General features: G+C 46.3%; 1 protein-coding gene across 2 annotated transcripts in view; it reads right to left on the bottom strand.

The window, feature by feature from the left end:
- The window catches only part of Slc3a1 (solute carrier family 3 member 1), a 56,390-nt gene that overhangs the window by 16,247 nt on the left and 21,282 nt on the right, over positions 1-18,861 (bottom strand). For both annotated transcript variants that reach the window (XM_023711212.1, XM_004627735.2), the window contains 2 exons: positions 14,599-14,724; positions 111-230 (listed from right to left, as the gene is read on the bottom strand). In XM_023711212.1, the coding sequence (XP_023566980.1) occupies positions 111-230; positions 14,599-14,724 (246 nt within the window). The remainder of the gene's footprint in view (positions 1-110; positions 231-14,598; positions 14,725-18,861) is intronic.

Here is an 18,861-nt window from a genome sequence, read left to right as displayed (position 1 = left end):
GAGGGAGGGGGAGGGAAGGGGAAGGGAGGGGAGGGGAGGGGAGGGGAGAGGAGGGAAGGGAACATTCCGATGACATTTTTTTTAAAAAGTCAAAAAATCTAAAACCTTACCGGATTTTGGGACTTATTGACTTGGATTTCATCTCTCAGATCCTTTGCTTCTAGAAGAAATTTAACAGCATCGAAACTGAAGCCATCAACACCCTTTGCGAGCCAGAACTGTATTATTTCCTAAACATGAAGGAGCAAAATGCATAGTTACTTTAACTACACGTTACAGGCATAACGTTGAAGAAAGGCTTTGTCTGTGAACAGCTTTCCATCCCAAAATAGACGTCTCTGCATAAAACACAAGCAGCGGTAGCCATGCAGTCTATTTCCATCTACTTAGCAAAACTGTGTTAGTATAATGAACTCTCTAGTCACTGCATTTAGGGGCTTCCACACCTTCTCCATGTTTGCATTTAGAATTTCTGTTAAAACCCCTCAAGGGGCTGGGGAGATAGCTCAGTGGAATAAGTGCTCGTCTGGCAAGCACAAGGTCCTGAGCTTGATACCACAAAAAAATAAAATAAAATAAAATAAAATAAAAAAATAAAGCCCTGAGCTGGTGAGGGGACCAGCCCGGCAGGCACGAGTGACCGCCCTGTCTCCTTGGCTCAGGCCACCAGCTGCACCACAAGCCTCTGATTAATGAAGAAAACTTGAAAGTGGGAAATGCAACCATGTCACTGGCCCTGGGCACAATGATAAAGGCGGCAGTTACAAAGCCCGTGGATCACAGGAGCCCGGATCCGCTGCGCCGGGCTCCGCGGGACACAGATCTGGGAGAGGCTCCAGAAATTTCTTCCTGTGTGACAGCGTGATAAAGTAATCGCATGTGAAACCAGCCGTAACATCGTAGTCTACACGGGAGATTAATTCTCAGAGATTTTTTAAAAATTAATTTCATTGGTACATTTAGGTATGCATAATGATAGCATTCATTGCAGGGAATCTCTACCTGTACTTGCTATATTTTGAATTTTTCCCCCATTCCCCTCCTCTCCTCTCCTTATTTACCAAAGCTATGTTTTCATTTTTTCTTTCCGCTCTCTCCTTTTCCCTTCCCTCCTTCCCGCACCTCCCCCTTATATCCCTTTGAACATTTTCTTATTTCACAGTATCTGTTCTACCTAACTGTTAAGGGTCAGCATTGTGAAAAGCCAATTTCTTTCCATATTTGAAAAGCCTCTCTCTCCCTTTGAACATGAGGCGGTAGCCGCACAGTTACCTCATCATGTTGTGAAGCGCCTCGTTTACTGAAATCATTGTAAGACATGTTAGTCATTTGTCTATTTTAAAATTAAATGCATAACGTGTCTTATGTGTTTTTCTTTGTTGCTGCTAGGGATGAAATTCCAACGTTCACATCTACCAAGGATATTCTCTACCACTGAGCTACATTCCAGTCCCTCTGAATATCATTTAGATTGTCTTTTATCTACAGGCTAAAAATCACTTTATTTTCAGCAAAATGTTTTTGCATGGAATTGTTTGAAAACAAAAGAAACCTATGTTTTAAATCCTTTATTATCTCATTTTCAGTATTCATATTTTCCTGGCATAATATAAATGATAAAAACATTTGTAAAATATACAGTAGTTGAATCATAAAAAATAAAATGTAGATGATAAAAAAGAATTAGAATGGACACAGCCATAATGCAGTCATAATTAGTCACCAGCACTCTGGAGAGGGGTGGCTGGGAGGCAAATGGAAAGCAAAGCAGATGCCATTAGCCATTGGAGAGATCCCGCCAGGCTTGTGGCTTCCAATTCTCAACCAAGGGAATACATTTCTAGGTGTGCTTAGATCAGGGCCATAGAAAGTTCGGACTACTCGTGGGATACAGAAAGCACTGCAGGGTTCAAACTAGGGAGACAGCCCGTGAGGAATGCACGACCCCTCCTGAAGCAGCAAGCATGGCCCATTGTATCTGAACAAGGACAGTAACACAGGCAGGGGTCACTGCAGGGACAGGAAAGACAGGCAGAATCCCGGACTCTCGCCTGCTGCTCATGACATGTGTGTTTGCGTGTGCCTTGGCACAGCCTGGGACTTAGGGGCCTTTTTTGCTAAGACCAGGACTCTTCTCTTGGGCCTACAGATGATACTCAACAGGTAACTAGAAGTGCAGCAAGGCTCAGCTTCCGTTTCGTGTCCTTCCTTACTCACATCATGGGTCGGATCTCTTCTCAGCTCTGCGTACAGGTGCATTACACACGGCTGTGAGCCCCAGAGAAACACGAGCTCACCCCATTCAAGATGGAGGACACCAGGAAGGGCGATTTCCAGGGACGATCAGCTGTACCTGGAAGCCACCAGCTGTCGTCCTAAACTGTGATCACCCAGATTCCACTGAAAGTAGAGCCCCACATAACCAAGATCATCACGTAGACTAAATGATCATTTCTTAGGAACTAAATCATCCCTCAGCCATAAAGACCCCAAAACTATGACACCAGGACTAAGGTGATAAGCCGCAGGACAGCAACCCACAGCTCATCTTAAAGGCTGGCCTCCGGCCTTTATGAGTGGACCACTATGAACCTCCATATCTGAACATGCCCCTAAATTGCAGCCCCTTCCTATCTTCCCTCTAAATTTCCAAGTAAAACTTTCTTCCTTATATTCTTTTTTTTTTTTTTTTTTTTGGTGGAACTGGGGATTGAACTCAGATCCTTGCGTTTGCCAGTCAAGCGTTTATCCTACTGAGCCATCTCCCCAGCCCCATTCTCCCTTAAATTTGTGACTTACATTTGTTTGTTTGTCTTTTTGAGACAGGTCTCCATATGTAGCTCAGGCTGGCCTTGAGCTCACTTTATAGCCCACCTTGGCCTTGAACTTGAAAAATCCTCCTGCCTCTGCCTCCCAAGTGCTGGGATTACAGGCATGCACCACCACACCCAGTTGTGGTTTACTAAAAGCAAAAACACAAGCCATTCAGCAGCACAACTATACTTTGTAATCAATTATGAACAAGTTTCGAAAGTTTAGAGAAACCAGTTCTAATCATGAAGAAAGATTAGACTCAGGGACAATATCTCATTGTCCTACTGCCCAGTTTTAAGTCAGCCTGAACTGAAAGAAATGCTCAGTTGTTTAATAGTTCCGTATTTCACTCCTTTCAGGAAGGTGAGTGCAAGGCTTCGGCGCCAAAGGAGTTCCATGTAGGAGAACCATGACAGGGGTACTCAACCATCAATCAAGAAAATATGAATAGGGGCTGGTGAGATGGCTCAGTGGTCTAAAGCACCTACTTACAACAAGCTTAGCAAAGCACAGGGACCACAGTTCAGTCCCCCAGCACCACATGCCAGCCAGCCCCGCCCCTTGGTGGGATGAGCTGGCCACACACACACACACACACACGCACATAAATAAATAAATAAAAATTTTAAAAAAGAAAATATGAATAGTGAGGATCTGATGGATAGTAAAATGTACAAATACTATCTTAGATATCCTCAGATAATAAAAATAACAGTACATTATCCAAAAGCACCATAATTTTATTATCTTTAATTTCACAAGGAAATTGATCACAAGCTAAAATAGCTAAACCTAAAAAAATCTAGGTTTTATTCCCAGGTACTTTGTTATATTCTTTGATGACAGAATTTCTTCCAAAGATGTATGACAGAGACCAACATTATTGCAGGAATGTCCCTGACTTCCTCTTTCCCCCGGACACCACTGTCAGGGCATGTCCTCGAAGGGGAGGAGGTGCTCACGGCCCACGTAGCTTCTGTTCCATTGCTATGGAGCCCACTGTCCTGGCTGGCCTGATCTCCAGGCACTTTTCCTCTGTGTGTGTGTGTGTGTGTGTGTGTGTGTGTGTGTGTGTGTTTGGCACTAGGCATCAAACCTGAGAGAGCTCAACTACTAAGCTACATCCCAGCCCCTTTCATTTCCTCCTTTATTGTTGAGACAGGGTCTTATGATCTTGCCCAGGTGGACTTGAACTTGTGATCCACTTGCCTCAGCCTCCCAAGGGGCTGGGATTCCAGTCTGTGCTGGGCTACCTGGGTGCCTCTGGGCATTGTAACTGTTCTACTAGGACCACAGATGAGGCCTGGTCTGAAGAGGTGGTCAGATGAGAGAAGTGGGTCAAAAGGGCTAGGTCAGGAGTTTGAGCAGAAGGGAACAGAAGTGAGGAACCTGGACAGGAAGGAGGAGGACACAACTTCTGGGAACTAATTATCGGGACAAGGGGAGAAGGTATCTTGGGCACATGGAAAGCTGCAGCGGCAGTGTCCTGTGTAGCCAGTGGTCTCAGGCTCAGAAGAGCCCTTGTGCTTCGTTAATGCTCCATGCTTGACACCAATGGCTTGAAATTTCTGATCACTTTGGTACAAGAGACCCTGCACTGTCATTTTGCCTGCAGCCCCACCAATTGTACAGCTGGTTACTCACAGGTACCACGTAGAAAGCAATGCAGGGTAACAAGACAGAAGGGGATGAGCCAGTCAGGAAGTCTGGAGAGCGGAGGTAGACTGCGGAGGTACCATTGTTGGCGTGGGTACCAGGACCTGAGCTCAGGACCTCACACTTGCCGGGCAGGCGCTGCCCCCTGAGCTACATCCCCGGCCCCAGAGGTAGCATTTCTAAAGAGACAGTAGTGTGTAAGTGGTGAGAGTCTGGGGCCAGAAGGTTCCAGGCAGAGGGAACAGCTGTGAAAATCAAATTCCACTCCCTAGGCAAAAAGAGAGGGGGCAGTGAGACCAAAGGAGTCCACGCCAGATGGGAAGAGGGGGGCTGCACGTATATCTATCTTTGTCACAAGCTGTGATTTGTGAGAAGGGTGGACAGAAAACACCAGAAGTGTTTTAAGCAGAAAAGGCTGTGGCCTGGCTGTAAAAGATCTGATGTGTAGAAAATGAACCGCACACACTGATAGCTCCTCAAAAGGTAGGACGCGTCTAGCATATGCAAGGCTGGTGTAGGGTCAAGGCCCCAGTGTCTTCAAAAACAAATTTAAACATGAAGTTAACATAAGAACCAACAGTTCTATACATGAGTACATACCCAAGAGAAATGAAAACCTTATGTCCCCATGAAAACTCGCATGTGAATATCCACAGCAACATGACTTGTAAGAGCCAGAGTGACAAGAACCCCCAGGGGAGTATCCATGCACCAAAGATTGCCGGGCCGTAGAAAGGAATGACACATGCCTACGTCATGGATGAATCCTGGGAACATTTTGCTAAATGAAGGAAGAAAAGCACAAAGCACAGATGCTGTGTGATTCTATTTGTACCAAATACTCAAAATAGGCCAAGTCAAAGAGATGGAAAGGTCCGCCACTGCCTGGGTTGGGGGTGGTGCGGTGGGGTGCACAGTGATGGCTGTAGAGCAAAAGGTTTCTTTTGGGAGCGATAAATATCTTCCACAATGAAGTTGTGATCTTGGTTGTGTAACTCCTGCGCTTACTAAAAATATTGCAATTGTAAACTTTGGGCAAATTTTCTGGTCTGCTTGCACCAGGAAGGAAAGAGAGATTGGGGGCAGGACTGAGACTGAGGAACCATTTGGGAGCCTACTCCGTGGCTGGGACTGGGGATACCGTGGTCACAGCAGGGAGACCGGTCAGACGTTGTAGCTGCTCCAAGAGTGGCGCTCACACGCCTGTGGACAGGGTGTGGGCATTATGGAAGGAACAGCAGTGAAGAGCCAGCTGTGGTGGCACACACCTGTGACCCCAGCACTCTGGGACACCGAGGCAGGAAGATCATGAATTCAAGTCTACTCTGAGTAACTTATTGAGACCCTGACTCAAAATAAAAATGAAAAAGGAGTAGGGGTACAGCTCAGTGCCAAGGCTCCAGTGCTCCATCCCCAGTACAATGAAAGGACAGGGCTGGGAGGAAAGGAGTGAGGAAGGGAAGGGAGTCCGGGCTGAACCCTGGTTCTGTGACCATGTACCATTCACTGGGACCCCAGCAGGGGGAAGGAGGAGGACAGGGTTTGCTAAATAGCTTTGCCCTCATTCCTAGGAATGTGGGCGACCACAGCAGTAACCGTGCCTGCCACCCTTTGCTGAAGTCGAGCAGTGAGCCGTGAGTCATGAAGGGCCCCTCTGCCTGACAGGAGATTCTGGGGAGCAAGACCAGCTTTGGGTGCCCTTCCCCCACTTCCAACATAGGCCTTGTGCTCAGGAAGGATGCGGGTGAGCAAGGCGTGTTGGGTGGGAACGAGCAGCACCTGAGCGCTGTGCGTCCCCTGGCGGCTTGCAGCACTGGCTCCCAGAGAGCAGAGCTCAGGGCTCTTGGGTGGACCTTGCAGCCCCAGGCAGGAGGCCTGGGGTGGAACAAAGTCACCTTATTTTGGAAAAGATTCCCCGTGGCTTCAGAAGCCAACTCACTATAGCGAAGTTTACCACACTCAGGCTTCAAGATCACTTTCCTGCATGATTCCCCTTCTTTTCTCAGTCTGAATAAACCATTCATTTTTCGGTACATAATTTTATACCTTTTTTTTTTTTTTTTTTTTTTAAACAAAGCTGAGATTCAGACCCAGGGCCTAACTTGTTAGGCAAGGGCTCTACCATCGAACTGTACCCCAGCCCAATTCTGTACTCTATTTTTTAAAAGGCCCCCATTTTTATAAGCATCACCTCCCACACAGTCTGGGTCACCTCAGGTGGCCTTTGCTTCGCCAGCACTAATGCGGGTCAAAGCGGAGCACAGAGAGCTGCAAAGGTACCAGCATGTATAGTTAGTCAGGGTGAGAATCCTACCAATTAACTGCTAGTTTCAAAAACCTGCTGAAGATTCTCAGGATAACTGCCTTACCCATCTTGTGCATATAAATGTACGGTTTGCCCCTGTCATGTTTCCTAGCTTTTCTCCTTGCCCACTCTTCGTTATTTAATTCTTAAGTTCTTGCTTTCCATTTCATTGTATTATAACTTTCTATTTTTATTTCTTCTTTTGCATTCTTACACTAGGGAAACTATGTGATATTTACACATGTGGGTCTGGTTTATTTCACTTATGAGTATATCTTCAAGTGGCATCCACTTCAATATAAAGGCTTCGAGTTTATCATTCTTTATAGCTGAGTAATACTCTATTGTATAAAAATACCACATCTTTTTCATCCATTCCTCAGGTGACAGCCATTTGGTTGCTTCCAAGATTTGGCCATCATAAACTATGCTGCTATAAATATACGTGCTCATATATCACTGTGATATGATGTTTTCAGTTCCTCTGAGAAAATTTTCAGTAGGGGGACAGCTGGTTTGCATGAGATTTCCAGTCCTAGTTTTTTAAGGAGGCTTCACACTGATTTCCATAATGGTTGCACCAGTCTACATTCCCACCAACAGTGGAAAAGGGTTCCTTTTTCCCCACAGCCTCTCCAACATTTGTTGTTGGTTGATTTCTTTATGATAGTCATTCTTTTTGGGGTGAGATGGTATCTCAGTGGTGTTCTCATACACATGGTTGACACTGACAAAGGATCTACAAACTGCGGCACAGGGTTTCAGGGTAAAGCCTGAGGGGATTTGATTGACTTTGTCAGATACAAAAGTTACATTTCTTGTTATATAGGTCTTGCTTTATCTCGGTCTTAACCATCCAGCAGAAAAGTATAAAAACGAGGTACAAAAAGTAAAGCCATATTAATATGTTGAGCTGTAATAGGCTCAAGGCCACAAGTTTTGACATTTCCAATCCTACAGATAACCCACTACTATTATGGACTACTGAACTATATTGGATTATTTTGCTGAATTCACGCATCTACAATATTTAAATGGAAATGGAATACCCATCTCTGACAAAACTAAACAAAAAAGGGGAGTATAAACGAAGGACCATTTTGTAGTGAGATATATAGCTACTTTCTCTTAATTCAGTGAGAAGAAAGATTTGCACTAATAGTGCTTGGGCAGGGTATCATGTCTGCATCTTGTACTATGATAACCATTATGAAAATAACAATATGCAATGTATTAATTATTGCAACTATCCTACTAACCTGTTTTGAAACTGTCTCATTGCTATTTGTTTCTCAATAAAATTAAAAATAGAAAAAAAAGCTGCAAAGATGCAAACAACCTCTGATAAGCTGTGGGAAAGGGTGCCACCCCAGGCTGTCTGCCGTAAGCAGGAAGCTTTGGACACGGCTTTCCAGAATCAAGGGAGTCATCATGTTCCTGGGGCCCTCAACTTGTCTCAGCATTGCTAAATAGTGACCTGCCACTAAAGAAAGAACTGTGCACCCTGGCCAAGGTTTATGGCCCTGGCATTTGTTTGAATAAGCCATTTTAAATGCTGATGTTTTAACTTAAATAATCCAAAGTTTACTTTTGAAAAGCTATTCTTCCATGTTCTCAACCAGGTGAGAGAAAAGAGAGCTCCAGATTTTAATTGTTAACCCTCTTCACTCTAGTTAAGCGCTCCAGGGTGCTGGAGACGAACATGGGCACAGAGCCTGGTCCTCGACCCATGTGGGTGGCAAGGACACTGGGGACAGCATGCAGTGTCTCCACCACTTGTCCAACTCCTGGCCTTTCCTCTGGGCATATTTTAATTATTTTTCTCTTAAAACAACACACTGCTCTGAGTCAAAAAAAAAAGTTGACAGTAATGACGTCTGAACTCACTGAGGTTGTGTTTTTGAGAAAGCTGAAGCTCCTCAACTATTGACCTAAAAGGCCAAGTTTAGGAACTAGAAAAGGCTCTGCTCTTGCCTAGGACAAGGACCCTTAAAAAGGACCTAAACTTCAGATTATCCCTCTCAGGAAGAGCTGAGGATCTATAAAGCACTTCACGAGCACAGAGGAAAGCCGTGTTCTCCGCTTACTGCTGCTCAGAAAGCCAGGCCAAATTCTTTGCTGCCTCATCCAAGAGCGGAGAGTAGAGCGAGGCTCGGGCTCCAGAATCCGCCCTCAGCAGTGACTCATTCACTCATTTTGCTTTTGTTTATGAAAATCTATGTATTCAGGGCTGGTCACAAACTCACGATGTAGTCCAGGGTGGCTTCGAACTCGCAGTGATCCTCCTGCCTCAGCCTCCTCCTGAGTTCTGGGATGACAGTCACATGCCGCCATGCCCAGCACATTCATTCATTTATGGAGTCCTGGGGACTGAATTCAGGGTGTCCAGCACCAGGCCACACCCCCAGTCTGCCCATATCCCTGGTTGTCCTTTCCCTATTCTCCCTGAAGTTCTATCTTTGCCCTTGTTAATGTATCTTCCCAACAACATCCGCTCACTGATTAGATAACAGGTACCAAGGAACATTCCATCCTAAGTGCTTGTCAAAGATTAAACCACCTAATCTTCAAGAAGCCCAACCAGCCACGCACCATTGTTATTCCTGTTTCATGACAGAGGAAACAGGCCCATGGAGACAAAGCACCTTGACCAAGACCATGGAGCCAGCAGGTGGTGCCCATAGAACCAGAACACTGGGATGCCCTTGCCCACTTGCCCAGCTGGCTCCTTCTGTTTTAGGTGACAGATCTCTCAACACTTGCTGCCCACTCCCACCTGACAACAGCTCTCCCTGAGTTGCAACTGGCCCTGTGGCTCATCTTGGCTGGCCTCCGTCTCTCACTGGTCACCACCTGAGCTCTGGAGGCATCAGCCATCTGTCAACAAATCCCCAGCTTTCTCTCTGACACCATGCCCTCCCCTGACCCCAGGTCCTCATATCCAAGCACCTAGTGGATACGCAGCTCAGCAAATGGCACCACCACCCACTCCAGTGAGATGCAGCACAGGATCCCTTTCTCATCTGGCAGTGCCTCTTGGCTTCTGGTCTCCAGCTGCTGTGAGCACAGTGACTCCCCAGGAGTCTCTCCTGAAGGTCTCAGCACTGCCACCCCACAGAGCCAGGATCACAGGGGGGCAAGGAGTCTCCTCCTCATGTGACTGTTCTACTGGGCCACTTCTCTGGGCTGTTTCCTCGTTTATCAAAAAGGGACATGGAGCACAAGTGATAACCAAAGCAACTGGGCAAGTCTACAATACTGTTTGACAAATATAAGCCCCAACTCCTTAAAGCAGGCTTTCTAACCTCTTCAGGGGAACGCATCCCAGACCTGAGAGGGGTGGGTCAGAGCCAGGTCCCCTGCTGGCCAGTGGGAAGGGAGGAGCCCCAGGAGAGAGGCGGTGTCCCACTCCAGCTCCCACTGCATAGGTAACCTGATGGGTGCCCAGAGGAGAAGGTCTCAGGCCCTGAATGCAAGCTGGCCTGTGAGCAGAAGCTATGTAAAGCCTCCTCAGCCTCTCTTACCCAGGATAAGTGCTGCTGGAGGCAGGTGCTGAGCGTGCCCTGCACGGGAAAGGCTCATTGGTGGGATCAAAGTGTCTGTCCTCAGGGCTTCGCAGCATTAATTTACTTCTCATAGCAAATCTTCCAAACCAGCTTTGCAAGTAATGTCTAACCTCTCAACTGAAGACAGTAATGTGCCACCACATGCAGGCTTTTCACCCTGGGGCACGAGGGAGGAAGATTCCTGGGCACACACCACTACCCAGATGCCTGCAGGAGAACAGCCACATGAGTCAAAGAATCCTAAGCCAAAGAAAATGTTAACCAGTACATTTCTGCACACTGTGTAACACCTGTTTAAACATCTCCAGACAATCCAACACCATTGCCACAAGGAGCCCGGATAAACCCAGTGACCGATACATCGCCTGGCTGACATTCACATTTATGAATTTCCACCAGAAAACTCAAAAAAACTATGTAGGCTGGGGAGATAGCTCAGTGGCATAAGTGCTTGTCTGGCAAGTGCAAGGTCCTGAGTTCAATCCCTGGTACCGAAGGGGGTGGGAGATATGTAGGAAAAATGAGGCAGAGAGAAAAAGTTTGCTTTAAAACAGGACAGAGCCTTTTCACTAAGATAGCCCTGAAGACAAGAAAGAAAGCCCCTGCTTATCCCAAAGCTGAAGCCAAAGCAAAAGCTCTGAAGGCCAGCAAGGCCGTGCTGAAAGGCGTCCACAGCCACGAAAGGAAGATCCGAACGTCGCCCACCTTCCGCCGTCCCAAGACACTGCAGCTCCGGATGCAGCCCACATACCCTCGGAGGAGCGCCCCCAGGAGACACAGGCGTGACCACTGTGCCATCATCGAGTCCCCCTGACCACGGAGTCAGCCATGAGAAAGATCGAGCACAACACCACACTCGTGTTCATTGTGGATGTCACAGCCAGTAAGCACCAAGTCAAGCAAGCTGTGGAGAAGCTCTATGACATGGATGTTGCCAAGGTCAATGCCCTAGTCGTGCCTGATGGCGAGAAGAAGGCATATGTTCACTGGCTCCCGATTATGACGCTTGGGTTGTTCCCGACAAAGCTGGGATCTTCTAAACTGAGTCCAGCTGGCTAATTCTAAATATATACTTTTTTTCCCAGTAAAAAATAAATAAATAAATAAATAAATAATAAAAATGAAACAGGACACGATGGCAGTAAGACCATAAATTCTTCTGGAAGCCTAGTATGTATCCTAAAATACTCCCTAGGCGGTTGACTTTATCTCTCTAACCTGTTTCCTTCTCCATAAAATGGTTATAAAAATATCCTGTTGGGCTTGTTCTGAACATTATATAGTCCAGCTAATTCACATGACATTATAATAAGTAAGTAATTCACATTACATTGTAATAAGTACACTGTAGTAGAGCTGGAGAGGCACAGGGGTGTGGTGAGCTTCGGTGAGGACGAGTCCACTGGCCCTGGCCAGTGCGCTGACCAGATCTACCCTTCCCTCCTGGCTCCCTGAGACAAGGCCACTCAGACTCATGACCCTTGCCTCTAGAACACATCCCGAATTATTTCACCTAAGCTCTGGAGATATCTAACATATACACTAAAAATGGTCATAAGACTAAAGAGCCCACAGGAGTAAATTTTTAAAAAGTGGTATAGAAGGCTGAGAATCTAGCACTGTCTCACATGTATAAGGCCTGGGTTCAGTGGGTTTGATTTCCTCATACCACCACTAAAAAAACATGTGAGAGGGGCCGGGGAGATGGCTCAGTAGGATAAGCGCTTGACTGGCAAACTCAAGGATCTGAGTTCAATCCCCGGTTCCGCAAAAAAAAAAAAAAACACAAGTGAGACACACTGTGAAAACTGCAAGCATTACTGACACTAGAGGACATCGAAACAAATGGATCGGAAGACTTAATATTAAGTATTTGGCAAATACTTTGCAAGCTGGTCCACAGATTCAATGCACTCACTGTCAAAAGTTCAGTGGATCTCTTTGTAAAAATTAGTAAGTAAATGTAAAACTTCATATGAAGTGCAAAAACCGAAACAGTACTAAAAAATAACAAAGTTGTGTGACTCACATTTCTTCACTTTAGAACTGAACTACAAAGTTACAGTCACCCAGACAGTGTGGAACTGACATGGAGTCCAGAAATGTAGATAAATGGGACAGAACTGAGAGTCTAGAAGCATGCACATTTATGGTCAGTTGACAAGAGTTGAAAGACAGTTCAGTGTGGAAAGAAGTCTTTTTAGACAAGCACTGCTGGGACAACTGGGTAGCCACATGCAAAAGAATAAAGCTGGACCATTTCCCTCACACTATATGTAAAAATTAACTAAAAAATGAGTGGAGGCCACCTAAAGTGAAAGAGCTAAACGTATGAAAATGTAGAAGAAAAGATTACACATAGCTGCAGTGAGACAGACTCTGGAGGGAGTCAGCGCAGAAGATGAGAATCCCTCAGAGCTGTGGCTGGAGGCCACCTGAAGACTCATGTCACGATAGCTGGATTTACATACTTCCCTAAGTAATGAATGGGGTGTTGGGATTACTGATGTCGCCCTTTGAGATTTCCCATGATCTCAGTAGCAGTGGGCCATCTCTCCCACCTACCGAGAATACAGGACTTAGACTACTAAGAATAAAGACAAGGCCAAGACCATACAGATCATCCATCAAGGTTAATGATGTCCCCTATACACCCTTGCTACCACTGGGTCAATATTACCTAAGCGACCATACTTGAAATCTTATTGGTTGATCATAATTTTGACCCACAATGTTCCCACCTGATGATTCTGGTCTATAGAATTTCCCTTGAGAAGTGGGCTCATCATCAACCCACCCCTCCTGTCTTCAGGAGCTGTTTCTATTCCCTATTCCTGGCCTCCATTGTTGGTTGTTTGTTTTTTAGTTCCAGAAATTGAAATCAGAACCTTGCACTTTCCACGCAGGTGCTATGCCACGGAGCTACCTCCCTGGCTCTGTTATTTCTTAGAATTCATTCCTCAACTTCAGGCAATACAAGCTCTGGATATTCAACATCTAACATTTCCCCTATATAAAAAAAACACAGGGATAAATCTTCACGATCTTGTATCGGGCAACAATTCTTAAATATGACAATAAACACATGTAACAACAGAAACAGAAAAATCAGATAGCATCCCAATTTAAAATACTTGTGCTTCAAAGAGCATTATCAGGAAAGTAAAAAGACAACCCACAGAATGAAAGAAAACCATGTGTCCAGGATATGTACAGCCTAACACTAATAAGGCAAATATGGCTTTTTATTTATTTTTAGTTTTTTTGAGGTAGGGTCTTACTGTGGAATTGAGTGTTATAGTGGCCTTGAACTCTCTGTGTAGCGCAGGGTGACCTTAAGCTTGCAGAGATCCTCTTATCTCAGCTTCCTGAGTGCTGGGATCACAGTACTTGCTGCCAATGTTAAACAGGGAAATTTTTGAAAAGAAATTTCTACAATGAAGATAAATGAACTCTAAGCACATGACAAGATGCTCAATACTTCTATCCATTCAGGGAAATGCAAATGTAAGGCATAGTGAGGCACCACTTTACACAATAATTTTTTTTTTTTACAATTGCTGAGAATGTAGAGAAACCAGAACCTTATAAATAGTCAAGGAGTGAAGATGCTCTAGAAAACACTTCAACTGCTCAAGTAAACATTTAGCTATAACTATAGGTCTGGAAATACAGTTAGATAGCTAGACAGACAGACAGATTATATGACTCAGCTCTCTGAATCAACACGGAAGTGGCTGCTCATCCAAGCTGGGGAGGCAGGGCAGCCTTATTCACCCGCCCGCCCGTTCCCAGCGCGTAGCACAGGGCCTGGGTACTACTATGGAGTTGAGACTGGTAGGTTAATATTTACTGAATGAGCAGAGACCTGCTGTGCATGGATTATCTCATCTAATCTTCAAATGAGCCTGGAAGACAAATACCACCAGGGTTTCACAAATGAGTGCTCAGCGACACAGAAAAGGCCAGCACTCGCCCAGAGCACGGGGCAGGTGGAGGCTGGAGCGCTCGGCCCACATTCGGACCCACTTGCCCGCTGTCACAGGCCGAGGTAGCGCAGGATTCGCCCCTTCCGTTTAGGTTATCCGGGGTCAGGTGAGACACGGAGCCCCCGACACATCGGAGCGTCTGTATGTGAGCCCGCTGCCTTAATCGAAGACTGCACTGCCTGATCTGCAGACACAATTATTGTGCGACACAGAGCGCCCCCGAAAAGTCCCCCGTTAACAGAGCCTCGGTGTGGGCGACCATACTCACTTTTACTTCTTCGTGAACGTCGGCGTTTCGGAAGTTTAAATCAGGTTGCTCTGGCAGAAACTGGTGGTAATAGCACTGCTTGCGCACTTCGTCAAAGCGCCAGCTGGAGTTGCCGTACACGCTCAACTAGCGGAGAGACAGACAGCCCGTCAGTGGCCTAGCTTTACTCCTTATTGCAGAAGCCGTTGACGTTGCTTTCAGCTGTGGGATTCCCCATTTGTTCTGTGTTAGTGTCCTCTGCACTTGTTACGCGTGGGCTTGGGCTCTGAGGTTGCATTTTGTTCCTTCTCGTCATTTTGTGTAGCACTGGGTCGGGGAGATGGCTCACTAGAATAAAAGCTTGCCTGGCAAGCACAAGGTCCTGAGTTCAATCCCCGGTTCCCCCCACCCACCCCCAAAAAAAGTAGTGATTTTGTGTAGCACTGTCTTCTGACCTTTGCTGTAGATCTTTGCTGCAGTTTTAACCTTAGCAAGTACTGAAGTTCACGTGCAGCTCTACAAAGTCTGGATTTATCCAGCTGTGCCTGGCTTGGGTCTGGCTGCTGTGCTCAGCTCCTTCCTGCTGCTGCCCTTGGGGGTGAACCTGTTGTGCCCCTCTGGCAAGATGTTCTGCTCCTGGACTAGCCGGGTGGTTCTGTCCCCTACTCTCTCTGCAGGGATTGCAGCTGCAGGTTTCACCTCAGGCCTGTATGCCAGGCCTGAGCTGAGTCTGGAGGAGACAAGGTGGAGTAGGGGGGAGAGGCAGCTCTCCCACACACTCACCGGGCCTGGGCTAGGACGGGATCTCTGCCTCCCGTTACTCTCCTCGTGGTGTGGTTACTCAGAGAGACATCAGCACTACTGTGCCTGGCCCTGCGCAGGCGGAGTGAGGCAATTCTGACTTTTCCTCTAAGGACAGAAGCATTAAGCTACATGAACACTGAAAGTGCTGTGTGTGCTGGCTCACCCGCCCCCAGATGTGGCCGGGACAGATCCGTCCCACAGCTGCTGCGCAAAGAAGAGCGCAGCATGCTGAAGCTCTTGAACTCAATAAGGCCTTCTTGAAGAACGGACCTCGCTAGCCTGTCTTGACTCCACCCTCAGACCCTGGACTCTCATTGGTGAAGACACACAGGGTTGCCAGTGTAGGACAAAAGGACATTCTGCTGGCCTAGCGAAGTCAGCCCAGACACACTGGGCTGTGTATTTCCAAAAAGTTTTCATTACAAAGATTCCCCTAAAAGTTCTACTAGTCCTCAAGAATAAAAATCTAGCAACTTCAAGTGTTGGAACCCAAACGCTATCGCTGATTTCCTCTTTCTAGAAAGGCTTGGGTTTGGGGATCCGGGTCGAGGCTGTCCTGGGGCCCCAAATCTCTAGATGTGCCTCTTCACCTACTCTGTGACCCTTAAATGTGACAGATTCTTGGGCTTTAGCTCAGGTGTTTTGTTCATTTCATGCCAAAGGGAGCACCTGGAATACATTTAAAAACCAAGGAGGGGTGGGGAATCAAACTTTTTCCTTTCAGGGGGAAGATCTAGTCGTATAGGGCTCATATTTCCATGGCAACTGTCCAAAGCTGAGTAGCAGCTGCCAACTTTCAAGAAACACATGCCCTTGCCAGGTTACCAGGTAGCTGCCTGGATACAACCCAGGAGCACGTAGGTGCCATGCGTCCAGCCAACAAAAGAACAGGCTCCAGAGCGCAGCAAGAAGCCAGGAGTGATGGCGCACACCTGTAAGCCTAGCACTCAGGAGGCTGAGGCAGGAGGACTGCCATGAGTTCAAGGCCAGCCTGGGTTACATAAGCAAGTTCAAAGCCAGCTTACACTACATAGTGAACTCCTGTCTCAAAAAAAGAAAAGCTGAAAGAACTCCACAAAACAACTTCACAGAGACAAAGAATCCAAAAGAGAATTGAAAAAGAAACCATGAATGGGTGTTCACACAAATAGAAACTTGGGAAAACAAATGAATGAAAAGTTAACCAACATCAATAATTAGAGAACTACTATACTGGTGATCAGATAAGTCATCACTATTAATTAGATAAATGACACCTCAGCATATTACTATGTTCACATGAACAACAAAAACTATGAAGTCTGGTCAGTACCAGGGATCAATAACAATAAATACTTTCTTGGAAACAAGGCCACTAAGTGGCCCACAGTGGCCTCAAACTTGCGACTCCCTTGCCTCCGCCTCCCAAGTATCAGGGGATGCATGTGCATTGTGTGAGGGAACACAAGCAAATGACAGAGCTGCCCAATAATCTATGGTGGAGTTCAGAATCCAGTAGCCTCACGGCAGTTATACTCCCAATTTTTTTATTTTTTATTCTTTTTTTTTTTTAATTTTAGGGATGGGTCTACAGGGTATTCAGGGTCTCACTATGAGATCAGACTCGCAGTGACCCGCCTGTTTACAGCCTCCCAAGAGCTGGGATTACAGGCATGTGCCACCATGCCCAGTCTCAATTGCCGTCTCAGCATGCCCTGGGGGGCAGGACTGGCAAGGCAGGCCCGGGGATTGAACCCCCATCCCCTGTGCCTGCTTGCAGGCACTTGAATCTGCTGAGCTATTTGGCTGGCTCCTACTCTCAGTTTTGTGGTTTTGTTTGTTTTTTTTTATTTTTAAATCTTTGATTTATTTATTTGATACAGGGTCTTGCTACGCAGCTCAGACTCGTAGTGATCCTCCTGTAACTCTCAGTGCTGGAGTTACAGGCTTGTGCCACCACGCCTGGTCTCGGTGGTGATAGGTCTTTCCAGGTGCATGGTTTTTTGTTTTTGTTTTTTTGGCAGAAATGGGGATTGAACTCAGACCCTTGCACTTACCAAGGAAGCGCTTATTCCACTGAGCCATCTCCCCAGGTCCTTTCAGGTGCGTGGTGCAGCAGAGAAACAGGCAGAATGAAGAAGGGGAAAGGGACTTTATTTTCTTTGAGGACATGGGAGAGAATGTGGGGAAGGATGAGGAATTCTCTCAATTGAAAAAAAGGGAGGCTGAAGCTTTTAGGGCCTTTTGCCAGGGGTGGAATTTGAAGGGGATGTTTATTTATTTTTTAATTTTTTTTTTCTTTGCAGAACAGGGGATTGAACTCAGGCCCTCGTACTGGCCAATCAAGTACTTATGCTGAGCCGTCTCCCTGGCCCCTGAAGGGGATGTTTACTTTTTTTTTCTTTTTCTTTTTCTTTTCTTTTAGGGATGCTTAGATACACCTGAGAGAGCTGACTGGGGGGTCTTCCCCCGAGGCAGCAGGGAGGGTGAAAGGAAACTGTGTCCTGGGCTAAGTCGGAGAAGGGGGAGGCGGTCTTGGGGAAGACAGGCTTTTGTTTAAGGGCATCGGCCATATTAGATAGCCACCATAATGATTTTAACAATTCGTACTAGGGCCAGAACCCATCAGATGGCTGGTATAGTGCACCTGGGGTTCTGGGGCCCTGGTACAGCATGCAGTATTGGGGATCGAACTGGGGTCCTTGCGCTTGCCAGCCAGGTGCTTAAACTGCCGAACTATCTCCCCAGTCCGCACTCCCAGTTTTTTGAGATAGGGTCTTTTTTTTTTTAATTTATTTATTTATTTTGTATGTGTGTGGCCAGTTCAGCCCACCAGGGGGCGGGGCTGGCTGGCATGTGGTGCTGGGGATTGAACCGTGGTCCCTGTGCTTTTGCTTAGCTTAGCTTGTTCTAAGTAGGTGCTTTAGACCACTGAGCCATTTGAGATAGGGTCTTGCTACGTAGTTCAGGCTCATCTCAAACTTGCAGCAAACCTCGTGCATTCTGAGTGCTAGGCTTACAGGCACTGCCACCTGGCCAGGCCATTCCCAATTATTTAATCTACAGAAGCCCTTACAAAAAGGCTTGAAGCTCGATTAACCAAGCATTTATGACATTGATAATGACAGTACAAAGCTGGAAATGGGCTAGTTGTCTGTCAAGTGATGGACAAATAAATCATAAATACTTACACAAGGAGATATTGTACAGCAACAAAAATGTCTGAATCACAGCTACCCACAACTACATGAATAAATCCTGAAGTGAGTTAACTTTTTCTTTTTTCTTTTTAGTACCAGGGATTGAACTCAGGACCTTGCCCTTGCCAGGCAGGCACTTAAGCCACTGAGCTATCTCCCTGGCCCCTATAAATGCAGATGAGGTTTTTATTTTATTTATTTATTTATTTATTTTGGCAGAACCAGGGATTGAACTCAGGCCCCTGGAATAAGCCTGGGAAGCGCTTATTCCACTGAGCCATCTCTCCAGCCCTGCAGATGA

Source organism: Octodon degus, unplaced genomic scaffold (genome assembly GCF_000260255.1).
Source record: "Octodon degus isolate 3935 unplaced genomic scaffold, OctDeg1.0 scaffold00020, whole genome shotgun sequence".
Lineage (NCBI taxonomy): Eukaryota > Metazoa > Chordata > Mammalia > Rodentia > Octodontidae > Octodon > Octodon degus.
This window is presented reverse-complemented; position numbering and strand designations above follow the sequence as displayed.